Source organism: Pezoporus flaviventris, unplaced genomic scaffold, assembly GCF_033815535.1.
Source record: "Pezoporus flaviventris isolate CSIRO_AGI_PZ_B2104156 unplaced genomic scaffold, CSIRO_AGI_Pfla_v1 ptg000072l, whole genome shotgun sequence".
Classification (NCBI taxonomy): Eukaryota; Metazoa; Chordata; class Aves; order Psittaciformes; family Psittacidae; genus Pezoporus; species Pezoporus flaviventris.
The window spans coordinates 1907995-1922608 of NW_026892620.1; the positions used below are offsets into that span (position 1 = coordinate 1907995).

Consider the following 14614-nt stretch of genomic DNA (forward strand, 5'->3'; position numbering starts at 1 on the left):
AAAGTATTATATTGTGAAAGCTTCATATAATTCCATATTTTAAAAGCACACAATGACTCTTCTGAAGTCTATTACAAAGCACATACAGAAAGGTGGAACCCTACACCTTTATCTATTTGCTTTTCAGTTTCATACTCACTTTCCCAAATTTTGCATTATTCAAGTTCTAAATTGATTTATCTAGCTCTGATACTTTCCTGAGCAATATTTCTCATTCCCCATGGAAAGTAAGCAACAAAAATACACTCATATATGTTTATATATACATATATGCTTATATATGGCTACATATACTTCAGAAAAACAATTATTTGACCAAAACTTACTTAAAGGAAAATTTCTTCGGGACAGGTGGTAACAGCAGTATGGTAGGACACAGTTCAACTTCTTCCTCTCCTCCTTTTAAAAATACAAAAATATGAGCATAGCAACTTATGTAAGTAAGACAAGAGTAAGCTGATGTACATCACTAAATAGTCATGACTAAAAAACCCCTTCAAAGTACAAAACTCTGAATCTACAGGCAAACCTTCAATAATTATATTTTTTGACAAGATTTTCTGCTTCTAAAACGTCATGAGATTAAGAAAATAATATATTAATATACAAAAAGGAAATAAATTTTAAGTATTTGCCTGAGGAGAATGCAACTTTCGTTGTGCTGCTTCCACTTAAAATCTGTACTCCTGCTGAATTAGGAAGTACTTATAGTTTTTCAACAGTTAATACGCAAGTAGCACAAAGGCAAACATACTGAGTAACAGTGCACAAGTTCCTGTTTTCCATATTTTCCTTCATTTACATCCAAAGTGTTTTTCTGAAGCAGACAGAACATACAGACTAACCTTTCTTTCACAGGCTGATGACTGGAAAGCTGGATTATTCAGAGCAGAACTCCAGGATAATTTTGCATCTCCTGCTGCCAAAGATACTTAAAAGGCAGTATGTTCAACATGAAAGGTTTTGTTCTTGATTTCGTAAAAACCAAAAATGGCCCACGCCAGGTTGTGTTTCTTTTTATTGTTAAAACATTAAAGCATAACATTTCACCAAACACAAGAAATTTAGGGGGTTCTGACATTACAAACATCTGAATCTTCAAGAGAAATTGTTGAGCTATACACAGTCTGACGTTAATCCATCAATTTAAGGTATATTAGTACATGCTTAAAACATGGCCAAAATACAGAATCACAAACTAAGTACCTTGATGCTTCTAAATCTGAGACAAGTAAGTCAGAGAATTGAGTGCAATAAATTTCCAAAAAAAAATTACACTCAATTACAACCTCAGAGAAGAATTATTCCAGAAGGAGTGATGGTTTCTCATGCCTGGCTCATTCACATTCAGTTTGGTAAGAATTTCAATCTTGACAATTTGATTAAAAACATTTTGAAAAATACAACATTTAACAAATGTGAAAAAACAAGTTCAGTCTTCACAGGAATATATGGATTGCTTGCCACTCCAGTCCTTAACTGCCTGTATGTTTTACAAATCTTTACAAAACTAATTTGTATCCATTTTGGTTTCAAAAACATAGTACATCTGAAAAATAAAATATGACTCTACTGATGGGTAATACAAAGACATGAACACGTATTTAAAATTACTTTCCAAAGTAAATCATTTCAGTAATACAGCTATAAGACAAGAAAGTACAATAAACCATGCATCTTCTGACTTGTCAGAACAGCTAAACTACTCAGTTAACATACAACAACACTTTTGAACACTTCTGTAAATTCAGCACAATTTCCCTTCTAGCACAAGGGAAAAAAAACAGATTAAATTTGTTCTTCAAGTGGCTCAAGGCTGTCCAAGTGTTTTTTAGGTGTATCATCGCTATGACGACTTTGGCAATGGGTTAAATGTTTCTTAAAGCCTCGGGGAAAATTAGATTCAAAATTACAACGTGGACACTTCAACAAACTTTGACCATGAGCAGCAACATGGTTTTTGAGGAGAGACTCCAAGAGAAAAGCTTTGCCACATATTTTACATTTGTAGGGGCTTTGAACATTATGCTTGTTAACTAAATGGTGCAAGACGGCACCTTTTTTCATTGCACGACAGCAACAAATCTTGCAATAATACTTTCCCTTGCCACGCTTCATGTATTTTGCTATTTCTTCCTCGGAGATGAAAGCCTCTTTCTCTTCAGTAAACTGCAGCACACACTGTGGCTGCATGGGAGGAGTTGCATCTATTTTGCTCTCTTTGCCATAATCAGATGACTCCATGTCATACTGCTCTTGGTCACTGTTGGATTCTTGCTCCTTTATGTCCATTGAGTCCATCTCTGCTTTTCCACACTCGCTGCTATTTAGTTCAGAATCTGAGTTCTCCTGGTTTTCCTTCTTGGGCTTCTTTTTGGGACATGAATATAACACGTCTTCTGGAGATTCTTTGGCTAATATTGATTGTTCATCCTGTGAGAACAAATCATCCAGAGGTTTCTGATCATCTAAACTGTGAGAAAGAAAGTCACTCTCACCAGACTCACTAGGTGTCTGGGACTCGGAGGAAAAACCGGAAGCAGATTTCTGAGGCTCGGAGAACAGGATGCTCTTCTGGATTTCAGAAGGTACAGTAGTTTCAGCATGTCTCTGGACATCAGAGGATAAAGCAGCAGCAGGCTTCTGCATCTCAGAAAATACAGCATGCTTTTGAACCTCAGGGGAAACAGCAGATTTCTGGGAGTCAGTAAAAACAGCTTGTTTGGGGGTCTCAGGAGAAACAGAAGGAGTAGGTTTCTGGCTCTCAGTAAAGAGGCCATGTTTCTGAATTTCAGGAGAAAGAGATTTCTGAGACTCTGGAAAGGAAGTAGGCTCCTGAACTTCAGAGGAAATGGGAGCGAGTTTCTGGGCTTCTGAGAACAGGGTGTGCTTTTGGACTTCAGAAGAAGCAAGAGCTGATTTCTGGGTTTCAGAACATAAGGCGTGTTTTTGGCCTTCAGTAGAAACAGCAGAAGTAGGCACCTGATTCTGGGGCTCAGAAAAGACAGCACGTTTCTGGACATCAGTAGAAACAGGAGGATTAGATTTACGAGACTCTGGGAACAGAGCTCTTTTCCGAGGTTCTGGGAAATGAGCCCGTTTCTGAACCTCAGATGAAGCAGCAGAAGTGGATTTCTGAGTTTCAGAAAAATACATAGATTTCCGGGACTCAGAGAGTTTCCAAGATTCAGGAGATACCGAAGCACCAGGCTTACGGACCTCAGGAAAGAAAGAAGTCTTCCAAGAGTCAGAGGAAATAGAGTGACTAGACTTTCGAAGCTCGGGAGAAACAGGGGGAGAATGCTTCCATGTGTCAGGGGACACAACAGGTTTCCAGCCTTCAGGGTAAACGGATGAGATGGGTTTCCACGGCTCAGAAGAAACAAGAGTAGACTTCTGGGATTCGGAAAAGGACGTAGATTTCCACGAGTCAGAAACAAGCCTCCTAGGTTCTGGTGACACAACTGGGCCAGGCCTTCGGGACTCGGGGGCAGACCTCCGGGATTCTACAGACGCTGACATGGCAGACTTTGGAGCCCAGGGAGAAACCGTGGAAGACTTCTGCACCTCGTGAGGCGTTGACCTCCAGGGCTCAGGGGAAACAGTTGGACCAGGTCTCCATGACTCTGGTGAAACTGCAGGAGCTGGCCTCCTGGTTTCAGGAGAAGCAGCAGAAGCAGGCCTACGCATCTGAGAAGGATGTCTCCTGGGCTCAGGAGACCCAGCTGGGGTATACCGTCGTGGTTCAGGGGATACTGCTGGAGTAGGTTTCTTTGGCTCTGGTGACACAGCTGGCGAGTATCTGCGCGGCTCTGGAGACACAGCGGGAGAATGGCGACGGGGCTCTGGCGATACAGCGGGGGAATGCCGACGGGGCTCCGGAGATATTGCTGGGGAATGACGACGAGGCTCTGGAGACACAGCTGGGGAATGACGACGAGGCTCTGGAGACAAAGCCGGCGCAGGCTTCTGTGGGTCAGGGGACACTGCAGGAGATAGCTTCTGTGGGTCAGGGGACACTGCAGGAGATGGCTTCTGTGGGTCAGGAGACAATGCAGGAGATGGTTTCTCTGAGTCTGGGGATAGAGCTGAGGCTGACTTCTCTGCATCTGGAGATGTGGCCTCCGCTGACTTTTCTGGGTCCGGGGACACGGTCTGGGCTGACTTCTCTGGCTCTGAGGAAGTTGCCTGAGCTGACTTCTGTGGCTCTGGAGACACTGACGATTTCTGAAGCTTGGGGGAAACAACAGGTTCAGATTTGGGTTGTTCGGGAGAAGAGGCAGGTTTGCGTGACTCAGGGGAAAGGGTAGGTTTCTGTGCCTCCACTGTGACACTTTTTTTGGAGGAATCTGCATCTCCTTCTACCTGTTCTTTCCGTTCTTTATTCCACTTCTCAGGTGCTGCATGCTGCGCTGTGATGTGATAATATACATTGCAATACATCTTACTGGTGAAGAAGCATTTGTGGCAGTGAAACAACTTTGCACTTTTTTGATAAAATATAAGTTTACCCAAACCAGCAGCATCCATTTCATCACAATACTCTGGGTGTATGGTACCCATATGAATCTGTATGCTTTCATAGTCCGTTCCTTTGAAGCTGCAGTGATCACACTCTAAGTGCTCTGTGGTTTTACGCAGTACCTGCAACATGTCCATTTTTCAATGGTCAGTAAGAGTTCTCACAGCACTGCACCTTTTAAAGAGGAAGCTTCAGTTCCTGCCATAAAGGAAAGAAAAAATAAGTCTGTATAATTAGCTGTCAATGTTAATTTAAATTCTTTGTCATTCCTAAATAAGTGCATGTGCTTTTCCCCCCACGCTCCGTTTTAGCAAGTGTAACTTCTGCACAGGTACCGCTTCACGAAGAAACCCAAATACAGGTGTCTTCAACTTCTGCAAGTCATTTTACATCAGTAAAACCTGAAAAACAAAGTTTATATTTAACAACAGGCCTTCCTAGCTATGTAAAAAAAAATATGCAAGCAAACAATAAAAAAGAGCCCAGGTGATGAAGAGTGAAGTTTACGTTTCATTCAATAAACGTGACTTGCTTTCTCACTTTACTTCCCAGATTGGGTTGATTTACATTACACACATAAACTAAAAACAAAAGGTACTGTGAAACAGTGCCACTGAGATAAAGCCGTTTCAAAACTGCATCTTCATCATAAAATTTCAAAACAAATCAGCTGGTTTTAACAAAGACAAAAAATAATTTCAAGAAGAAAACAGCAGCCAGAAGCCTAGGCCCTGTTTTCATCTGTTAAGCACTGTTTTCCTTTCCCTAATTACATGAAAACCAAACGCTGCTGCTCATAAATACTTTTTCCATCATGAAAAGAATTTTTTCCATTCCACTATTTCATCTGCTGCCCTAGTAACAACAAAAATGCTGTTTAAAAAGCAGCCAGGATGTCTTTGTTTTCCAGTTGGTGTAGTTGACAGCCCTTTGCATTCACAACATCCTTTGCCTCACCCCAAAGAGAAAGATGGAAATGTCTCAAAATTATTGTTTTGGCAAGACTTAAAAAAAAAAAAAATCAAACAAACAAACAAAAAAAAAAAAAAAAAACAAGACCAAACCAAACAAACAAAACACAACCTCCCCAAACAAGAAACAGAGATGAAGCATCTGAAATGCAAGTAATTTTTAATGATCTGGCTAGATTCCACTATTGCCAACAGAATTTACCCAGATTAGCTACTACAATAAGCAAAATCCAAGCCTAATCAAATGCTGCAAGTAATTTTTGTGTAAATATGGGAAGGATTTCTATGGTGAAAAGAAACATTTGGATATTGAGGTGAAATGCACACGCTTTTTCCTTGTAGGTTCAAATTAAACAGATGTTGCATTATTATCATGCTAAGCTATGAACCAAATTTCAGGGGTCTTGTAAGACACAGTGTTTCCCAGCATTATTAGCAGTCATACAAAAGAAACTCCAAAATGTGGTCCACACCACATTAAAGGTAGACCACAAAACACTTCCCAACACCTTATAACAAACTTTACACTCCTGAAAGATCCAAACAAAACAGAAAGATAGAGTAGTTTTCAGTGTCTGTATCTCTAAAATAGCCAACAACTTGTCAATAAAAAAACAATGAAGCAAGCCACATCTTAACACTCCAAAAGACTTAAAAGTCTTTATGAATAAAGATTTCTTTTTTTGTTGTGGGATTTGGGGTGATGGGAAGAAACAAAGATCATAGAATTATAGAACAGTTAGGGTTGGGAAGGACCTTAAGATCATCTAGTTCCAACCCCCCTGCCATGGGCAGGGACACCTCACACTAAACCATCTCACCCAAGGCTCTGTCCAACCTGGCCTTGAAGACCACCAGGGATGGAGCATTCACAACTTCCCTGGGCAACCCGTTCCAGTGCCTCACCACCCTTACAGTAAAGAACTTCCTCCTTATAGCCAATCTAAACTTCCCTGTTTAAGTTTGAACCCATTACCCCTTGTCCTGTCAATACAGTCCCTAATGAAGAGTCCCTCCCCAGCATCCCTGTAGCCCCCCTTCAGATACTGGAAGGCTGCTATGAGGTCTCCATGCAGCCTTCTCTTCTCCAGGCTGAACAGCCCCAACTTCCTCAGCCTGTCTTCATACAGGAGGTGCTCCAGTCCCCTGATCACCCTCGTGGCCCTTCTCTGGACTTTTTCCAACAGCTCCATGTCCTTTTTATGTTGAGGACACCAGAACTGTACACAATACTCCAAGTGAGGTCTCACAAGAGCAGAGTAGAGGGGCAGGATCACCTCCTTCGACCTGCTGGTCACGCTCCTTTTGATGCAGCCCAGGATACAGTTGGCTTTCTGGGCTGCGAGCGCACACTGAAGCCGGCTCATGTTCATTTTCTCATCAACCAACACCCCCAAGTCCTTCTTTGCAGGGCTGCTCTGAATCTCTTCTCTGCCCAACCTGTAGCTGTGCCTGGGATTGCTCCGACCCAGGTGTAGGACCTTGTACTTAAAAGCCAGAAATTCTGAATTGATCATACAAGATAGAGAAAAAGAATCCTTTTTTACAAAACCACAGCAGAACCTCATTAGGACAGTAAGGACACTCTGCACTGATCGCATTTTCAGAACCTAAAGCGAATTTACCGCTTCCAAAATTGGTGGGAATTCTAAACTGCTGTCCTGGGTTCAGCAGTAGCAGTCATTTTTCTCCTCCTTGGTAGCTGGTGCAGTGCAGTGTCTTGACTTTCGGCTTGGGAATAGAGCTGATAACAATGATGTTTTGGTTTGGCCAAGGACTTCGTGAGCCTCACGCTCTGCCAGGGAGGAGGGGAAGTTGGGAGGAAGCAGAGACAGGACACCTGACCCAAACTGACCAAAGAGGTATTCCATACCACAGCACGTCATGCCCAGGATGTAACTGCGAGCTACCCGGAAGGGCTGGGACTGCAGGGTTGGAGGAGGCATCAGTCAGAGCCTGGTCGGGCTGTGGGGGGCGAGTTATTGGTCAGCTGGTGGTGAGGTGTTGTAGTCTCTTCCCTTGTTATTTCCTTTATCATTGTTATTATTGATGGTAGCAGTAGTGATTTGTGTTATACCTTAGTTACTGAATTGTTCTTATCTCAACCCGTGGGAGTTGCACTCGTTTTGATTCTCCTCTCTGTCCCTCCAGGAGTAGGGGGAGGGAAAGAAGAGGGGGGGAGTGAGTGAACGAGCCCTCTGCCTGGTTTTAAACCACAACAACTGCCCATTTTCTTTTCTCTAGAAAACCAAAAAAGGTTTGTCCAAAGTTAGTTTATCATAGTTTACAACAAAGTTTACCAGACAATCTTTTCTACTCTTCTCATTTCCCTCCTCCTTACACATCACCTAAATGTTGCCCTTGCTGCAGATTTCTCTCATTCACTCCTCTCAACTACACATCACCCTACCTCCCATCCTTTCCTTTTATTCAATTCTATCTTATTTTACAATGGAAATTTCAATTTTCTTTCCAAATGCAGTGGTGAGAAAAGGTCTTGGCTCCCTTTCACAAATTGTCCAAGTTGCTGCTAAGTTGTTTTGACCAGGAGGTTATTCTGCAACTGGAGAAGTTACAGGCACTTCCTCATTTTCATCTCCAGACATCCAAAGGTTGACATTCAAGCCTTTGGCATAAGAAATAATGTGAAAGAGCTGGAGGCACTTTCTCCCACACTGCCATCACTCACCATTTTCAATTTTGTGACTTCAGCATGCACCAGCTGGCAGTCACTGATGAACCTGTCTCTTCTGCTGAAATCTCTTCTTAATTGAGGCATACTGCTAAGCAAGACAACTCTTTGGTATTGCAGCACCTTAGGCCACCTCACTGCATTCACCTTTTTTCATGCATGTCTAGAACCTACACACAGATTCCTACAACCAGCTCTCTGCTCTCTCCACAGAAATGCTTAAGATCCTGTCTCCAGCACTGTAGTTCTTGCCACAATCTCTTGCACCACAGGAAGAACAGACAGAGAGCAGGGGGAAAAGGGGGGGGGGGGGAGAAGAAGGGGAAGAAAGAAGAGGGGAAAACTGGGCAAAAAGGGGGAAAGGGGGGTAACGGGGGAGAGAAAAAGTGGGGAAAGGGGGGGAATAAATGGAAGAAAGTAGAGAAAAGTAGAAAAAAGTGCACTCAAACCACATCAGCAATCTTTCTTGAGCTCCCATTAGACTAAACAATAGGAGTGGCCTAAGCTGAGGCACATAGCAGACAAACCTCTCCTGTTTATCTTCCCAGCCAGCACACACAGCGACTTCAGAGCCCGTTCTTAGATTGGGCATCCCATCATCAATGAGGATCCCACTACAGATGAAGTCTCTCAGAAGCCTCCCAGAGGCAGAAAAAAAATGCACAGGAGATACTGCGTGTAAGAAAGAATCCACCCAGGGGATGGCACAGCACTGACTCTGGCAGCTAACAAGATGTCTCCACTTCTAACCTCTATTCCAACATCAGAGTTGGACATCTACTCACCATTTCAGGTTATTTTAAATGTACACATTCTACACTCAGTGTTGCACCATTTAACAGATCCCTGCATTTTTCCTCTACAAAGGATAGGCTGCAACTGTCATAAGGCAGTGCCAGCGAGAAGCAGGGAAGGGCACAAACATCTAGACTGCCTGTGAGCACAGAAAACCCATCAATGATGTCAGCACATCTGGGAAAGCCCTCAAGAAGAAAACCCTCTATTTTGTCTGATGCCCTACAACCCCTTTGGATTCCCTCTATCAGCCACTGTGAAGGAAGAACGGCTGTTCATGTTCATCAGCCTTGGAATTCTCTTGCCCGCAAACAATTCAGCCATATCCTCTATCAATGAAGAGGGTTAATGGTGAAGTTTGCTGCCAGCACAAGAAAGCCAGATACAGCTGCATTGCTGCCTCTACTACCAGGTGCAGATCCAAACTATTGCAAAAGGAAAAACTGCATTTTTTTGCAGTACCAAGAAAAAGTAAATGGCAGCAACATGATGCTCCTCTTGAAGCTACATCCCTGTGTTGACTGACAAGCAGCACAAGTTGAGCTCCCAGAGGAAGCTTCACACAAACATCCCACAGTGCAGCAGAGCATACACTTCACAATGCCAACAGTAGGTAAGGGAGTCACTTCCAACACAACCACCCACAGCAGGTAAGGGAGTTACTTCCAATACACCACCCACAAGACGGGCAGCACTGCACTCCTGCTAATCCAGCAGCATCCACAGGAATCCAGCCACATCCTCACAACTGAACTCCCTGCTACCAGCCATTTACTTGGGCTAAGTTTCGTCAGCAACAATCTGATGGAACTGAACCACGTTTCTAAAATCACACACCTAAAAAAAAGCACAAGTACCCCGACCTGACCAGCTGCTGAAACAGTGAGATACGCTGTGAAAACACATGAGAGGGCGGATATGTGGTTCCATGTTTCCAGGAAAGGATCAAGTCAAAGGAGAGTTGCAAAGTGACCAGAACGTGATGCACATGCAGAAGACTTCAGAAACACAAAGGTATAAAACTGCACCTATTCTGCAAGGTTTCCACCTCTGCTAAGAGAATGACAAGTCTTGCACACCACCAGTAGTTCTTACTACAAGATCTGACACCAGTCTGCACTGTAGAGTAGTATGAATGTACCTATGAGTTGGGGCAGCAAAAATCAGTTCTTTAAGGTCCTGACATGGCTTTCTAACTGCAAATTTCCAGGTTGACAAAGACAGCTTCCAAAAATGGCCCCAGAAACCTTAGTTCTGCAGTGCTGAACCTAAGGTGCCACTGGACACACCATAGCACACAATCTGTTCAGGAATTGTGACAGGTTGTGTATCTTGATGACACTTGGGTGACATGGTTTAGTGTGAGGTGTCCCTGCCCATGGCAGGGGGGTTGGAACTAGATGATCTTAATGTCCTTTCCAACCCTAACTGTTCCATGATTCTATGAATAATTCTGTTTACGTTCTCCTGAAAGCAAGCATGGTTCAAGGGGAGATTATGGAAGAGAAAAGTGATGTCCCAGGTCTCTATATTCCTCACCTACAATTCGGGACAAGTCAAGCTGCCAGTTACTCCTCTTACTTCCAAGACTTCTGAGCCAGTATTAACAGCTCCTCTCTGCACAGTCACGCATCAAACCCTCCTGACAACCGCACCACCTACTACTGCTCCCCCAGCCCATCCCGAAGCTCCAGAAAGTGAGTGCAGGTGACACGAACGAGCCTCCGCCAGCTCACAAGTCGCTCCAAAACACCACCGTCACCTCGCTTCGCCCATCCCTAACGACGTGAGGCTGCGACCCAGCGACGTGGTCAGAGCCATCAGGTCTGCACCCGCTTCACGGGCGGCGCAGCGGCTCTGTCCCGAGTGATGAGGACGGTCCCGCCGAGACTCGGCGCGGACACAGGTCCTACCGCGGCGTCTAGCAGCGCCTCCCCACCGGAGCGGGACAGCGCCGCTCGGTCTGCGCCTCGCCGGCTCCTCGCTTCGCGGCCGCTGCTGCCGCTTTCCCTCTGGGGGAGCGAGTGCTGCGGGCCGGGCTTTCCCCAGGCACCGGCTTCGGCCCTGCCCGGGGCCTCTCACCCGCCACCCATCCCCTCCGCGCCGGCTGATCTGCCTCGACACCCCCCATCTTTCCTTCCCGTGCGCACAGCCGCCGCTCCCGCCCCGACGGTTTTGTGCTCCCGCGCCGGCACCACTCGCCGCCGCCTGCGCGACACCGCCGCGTCCCCCCCCCCCCCCGACCCGGCCACCCGCCCTCCCGACGCGACGCCGCGGCGGGGGCTGGGCAAGGGGAAGGCCCAGGCGCGTTGCCCAGGGGGAGGGGTGCGGGCCGGGCCGCGGCCGCTGGTGGGAGCGCAGTGCTTGTGCGGGGCGCGATCGCGGCCCCCCCTCCCGCACTCACCGCTGAGGCACCTCCCGGGCGGCAGCGGGCGCCGGGCAGGGGCTGGGCGCACCCGCCAATGGCGGCGGCGGCAGCGCTCGCGGGCTCGGGCCGCGCGAGGGACGGGAGGGGGAGGAGGGGGCGGGGCTCAGGGCGGAGGCGCGCGGCCGAATCACGCCCGCTCCCCCTCTCCTCGGGCCCGCGCGCCGCCGACCGGAAGCGCCGTCGCTCGTTCGGCCCCGCCCCTGCCGGGCCCGTGGGGGGGTGGTGAGGAGCCCGTTGAGAGGGCCGCCCGCCCGCCGAGTCACGTGACGCGGCTGTCGCGCCGGTTCGTCACGCGGCGCCTGTCCGCTACGGGGCGCTCTCCGCGCAGCCGGCAGGGGTCGCTGCCGCACCGCGCTGCCCCGGGGCCGCCTCCTATCCCGGACCGCCAGGACGCGGCGGCTGCCCGTGGCTGTCCCGTGGCACGCAGCGCCGTGCGGGGCTGCACCCGGCAGGTAGGGGGGGTCATCCCGGGGGTCATCCCGCCCCTCTCCTCCGCTCCCCTGAGACTCCACCTGCAGCGCTGCGGCTCAGTACAAGAGGGACGTGGGCCTGTTGGAGTGAGTCCAGGGGCCGCAAAGATGCTCCGAGGGCTGAAGCACCTCTCTGAGGAGAGAGGCTGAGAGCTGAGCTCGTTCAGGCTGGAGAAGGCTCTGAGGAGACCTTAGAGCAGCTTCCAGTACCTAAAGGGGCTACAAGAAATCTGCGGAGGGGCTTTTCACCAAGGGCTTGTTGTGGACAAGGGGGAATGGCTTTAGCTGAAAGAGTTAGACGTTAGTTCAGGTTAGACATTAGGAAAAAAATATTTACTGTGAGGGTGGTGAGACACTTTTATTTTTCTTCCCCTTTCTCTTTTCTCCTTTCCTCTTCCCTGTTTCTTAGTTCTTTTTTTTTTTTCTTCTTCTTGATTTCTTTCTTTTTCGTTTTTCCTTTCATTTTTCTTTCTTTCTTCTTTTCTCTTTCTTCCTTCTCCGGTCTCCTTTCCTCTCATCTCCTTCTTACCTTTCCTGCCCTTCTCTTCCCTTTTCTGCTACTTTTATCCCACTTTTTTCCTACTTTCTCACTTTTTAGACCATTTTCACTTTTTCCACCTTTTCCCACTTTCTCACTTTTTCTATTTCCTCACTTTTTCCACTTTTCCCACATTTTTCACTTTTTTCCGCTTTTACCACTTTCTCACTTTTTCAACTTTTTCAACTTTTTCCCACTTTTCTAATTTTTTCCATTTTCCGCCTTTTTCACTTTTTCCACTTCTTTCCACTTTTCCACATTTTATGCATTCTCACTTCTTCCACTTCTTTCACTTTCTCATTTTTTCCACTTTTTTCACTTTCTCCATTTTTTCCCACTTTCTTCCTCTTTTCCACTTTCCACTTTTTCCACTGTTTCCTCTTTTTCCAGTTTCTCCACTTTCTTCCACTTCTTTCTACTTTTTTCCTCTTTTTTTCACTTGCAGCCCAGAGGCCACCCCATTACCCGTCCGCTTGTGGTATCTCACCTTGATAATCTGGCAGCACTTCTTAATGGTGTTGGGATCCAGAGATTTCAGAGAACATCCCCACAGCTGAACTAACGGGATGTGCTCACTTCCAGCATTAGCTACTTGTGTATCCCATTTTCTTTTTCTGAATGGGACAAGGAATGTATCTTCATATACTCCATATGGTGGAGACATCAGTGTTTTTCAGCTGGTAGGACTCTGCAAAGAAAGCCTGTGGTATTTTCCATTCAAATGTGTGTATACCTCTGTGTGCGTGTGAGCATGCATGCACACAGGTAAGTGTGTAACGCAGTGGAGGTCTGCAAGAACAAGCTGCCGTGAGCCTACCTCTGTAAGCCTGGAGCTGGGCAGTGAGAGCAGGAACCCTGTGCACGAACACATGCAAAGTATGTCATGCCTTTAAAGAATATTTTTTTAAAAAACAACCAACCTATGGATGGAAAAATGTCTCTGCTGTGGAAAGTTGGGATGTTACCTCTCAGATGTGGGAGAATGGATGCTGGTGCCTGCAGAGTAAAAGAGGTTGTTCAAGGAATTCCTTTGTTGGCATAGCCAAGCCATCAGGCAGCAGGGTCTCCTTGGAGGCAGCTCAGGATGCAGCCGTGGGACAGACGCTCACTAGTGCACTCTCTGCAGCTACATCCCAAAGGCCTGAATATTCCTTCCATGTGGATGCAGAAGGCAAAGGCCAAGCTCTCTGGCCCTGGTGCAGGAGGATGGCTTCATGGGAAAGCAAGAACAAGTGAATGGGCTGCAGAAATCCTAGTCAGTGAGGTCATGGCAGCTTGACGGGCTGGACATGAGTGTTTAAACCCTGACAGTTTTTACTGAGCTGGGGTCTGACACCCACCTTCTGGTAACCAGAAGGGATGGAAACTAAGAAGCCCCAAATATGAAATTATTGCTAAACAAGCTGCATTTGTTAATTACCTGTGATGCCACCAAGAGGTACCCATCACCTTGCACTCAGGGGAAGGTGGGGGAGCAGCCTGAAAGCCAAAAAGTACCAAGCTGGTGCAAAAATCACTGCTTCTGTGTGTCCACTGGGTCCCTCTCACAGGTGAAAGCCCTCCTGCAGCCTCCCCTGGGCATGCCAATGGGTGCGAAATACCTGCTTGTGAACAGACTCTCACCCAGTTAAGGTTCTGCCACTGAGTGAGGGGAAAGCCTGATCCATGCTAACGCCACCCTCCTCAGCCAGGCCACCAAGAAAACACCCTTTCTCTGCAGTAAGGATGAACTTGGCTTTAGATGGAGCTCAGCCCAAATGATTCTCTAGCAGCAGCTCTACTTAAGCTTGAAGTCATTTGAGCTGGCAGCTCACTAGCTTGATATTCAAGTTCTCAACTTATTTTTATATGCTTCTGAAGAATACAGAGTAGCATAGGATCATAATTGTTCTAGAGTAATAGATGGAAACATTGCAGATGATTACGCCTCCAAATCATAGTTAAAATCTTTTTGCTTTTTATTCTATTTAATGCTTAACATTTGGGAAAATTCAACCAATAATTTTTCAGTCTGGAACAATTGGATGTTGTGACAAATAATATAATGTTCAAAGAGGATGTAAAAATAAATTAATATCTTACTATTTAACTTCAACAAACAAAGCAGGTCTCAGTTTAAGACAACTGAGTCATTTTCAGCCATGAAAGATAAATGAACATTTTCTGCCCTTCCATTAAACACGATGCTATCATTGAAA

The 14614-nt window shown here is 46.2% G+C and overlaps 1 protein-coding gene across 6 annotated transcripts; it reads right to left on the minus strand.

Annotated features, from left to right (window-relative positions):
* Positions 1-1000: 1000 nt before the first annotated feature.
* On the minus strand, positions 1001-11520 carry CHAMP1 (chromosome alignment maintaining phosphoprotein 1). Of its 6 annotated transcripts, XM_061472673.1 has the most exons (4): positions 10562-11046; positions 8183-8445; positions 4512-4644; positions 1001-4412 (listed from the first exon to the last, which is right to left on the minus strand). In XM_061472673.1, the coding sequence occupies exons 2-4, from the start codon at positions 8270-8272 to the stop codon at positions 1789-1791; spliced, it is 2847 nt and encodes a 948-aa protein (XP_061328657.1). In that variant the 5' UTR covers positions 8273-8445; positions 10562-11046; the 3' UTR covers positions 1001-1788. The 6 variants fall into 6 exon arrangements, with proteins under 6 accessions (XP_061328657.1, XP_061328653.1, XP_061328652.1 ...); XM_061472669.1 differs by lacking the exon at positions 10562-11046 and adding an exon at positions 11385-11476 and having other exon boundaries at positions 1001-4644; XM_061472668.1 differs by having other exon boundaries at positions 1001-4644.
* Between the last annotated feature and the right edge of the window lie 3094 nt (positions 11521-14614).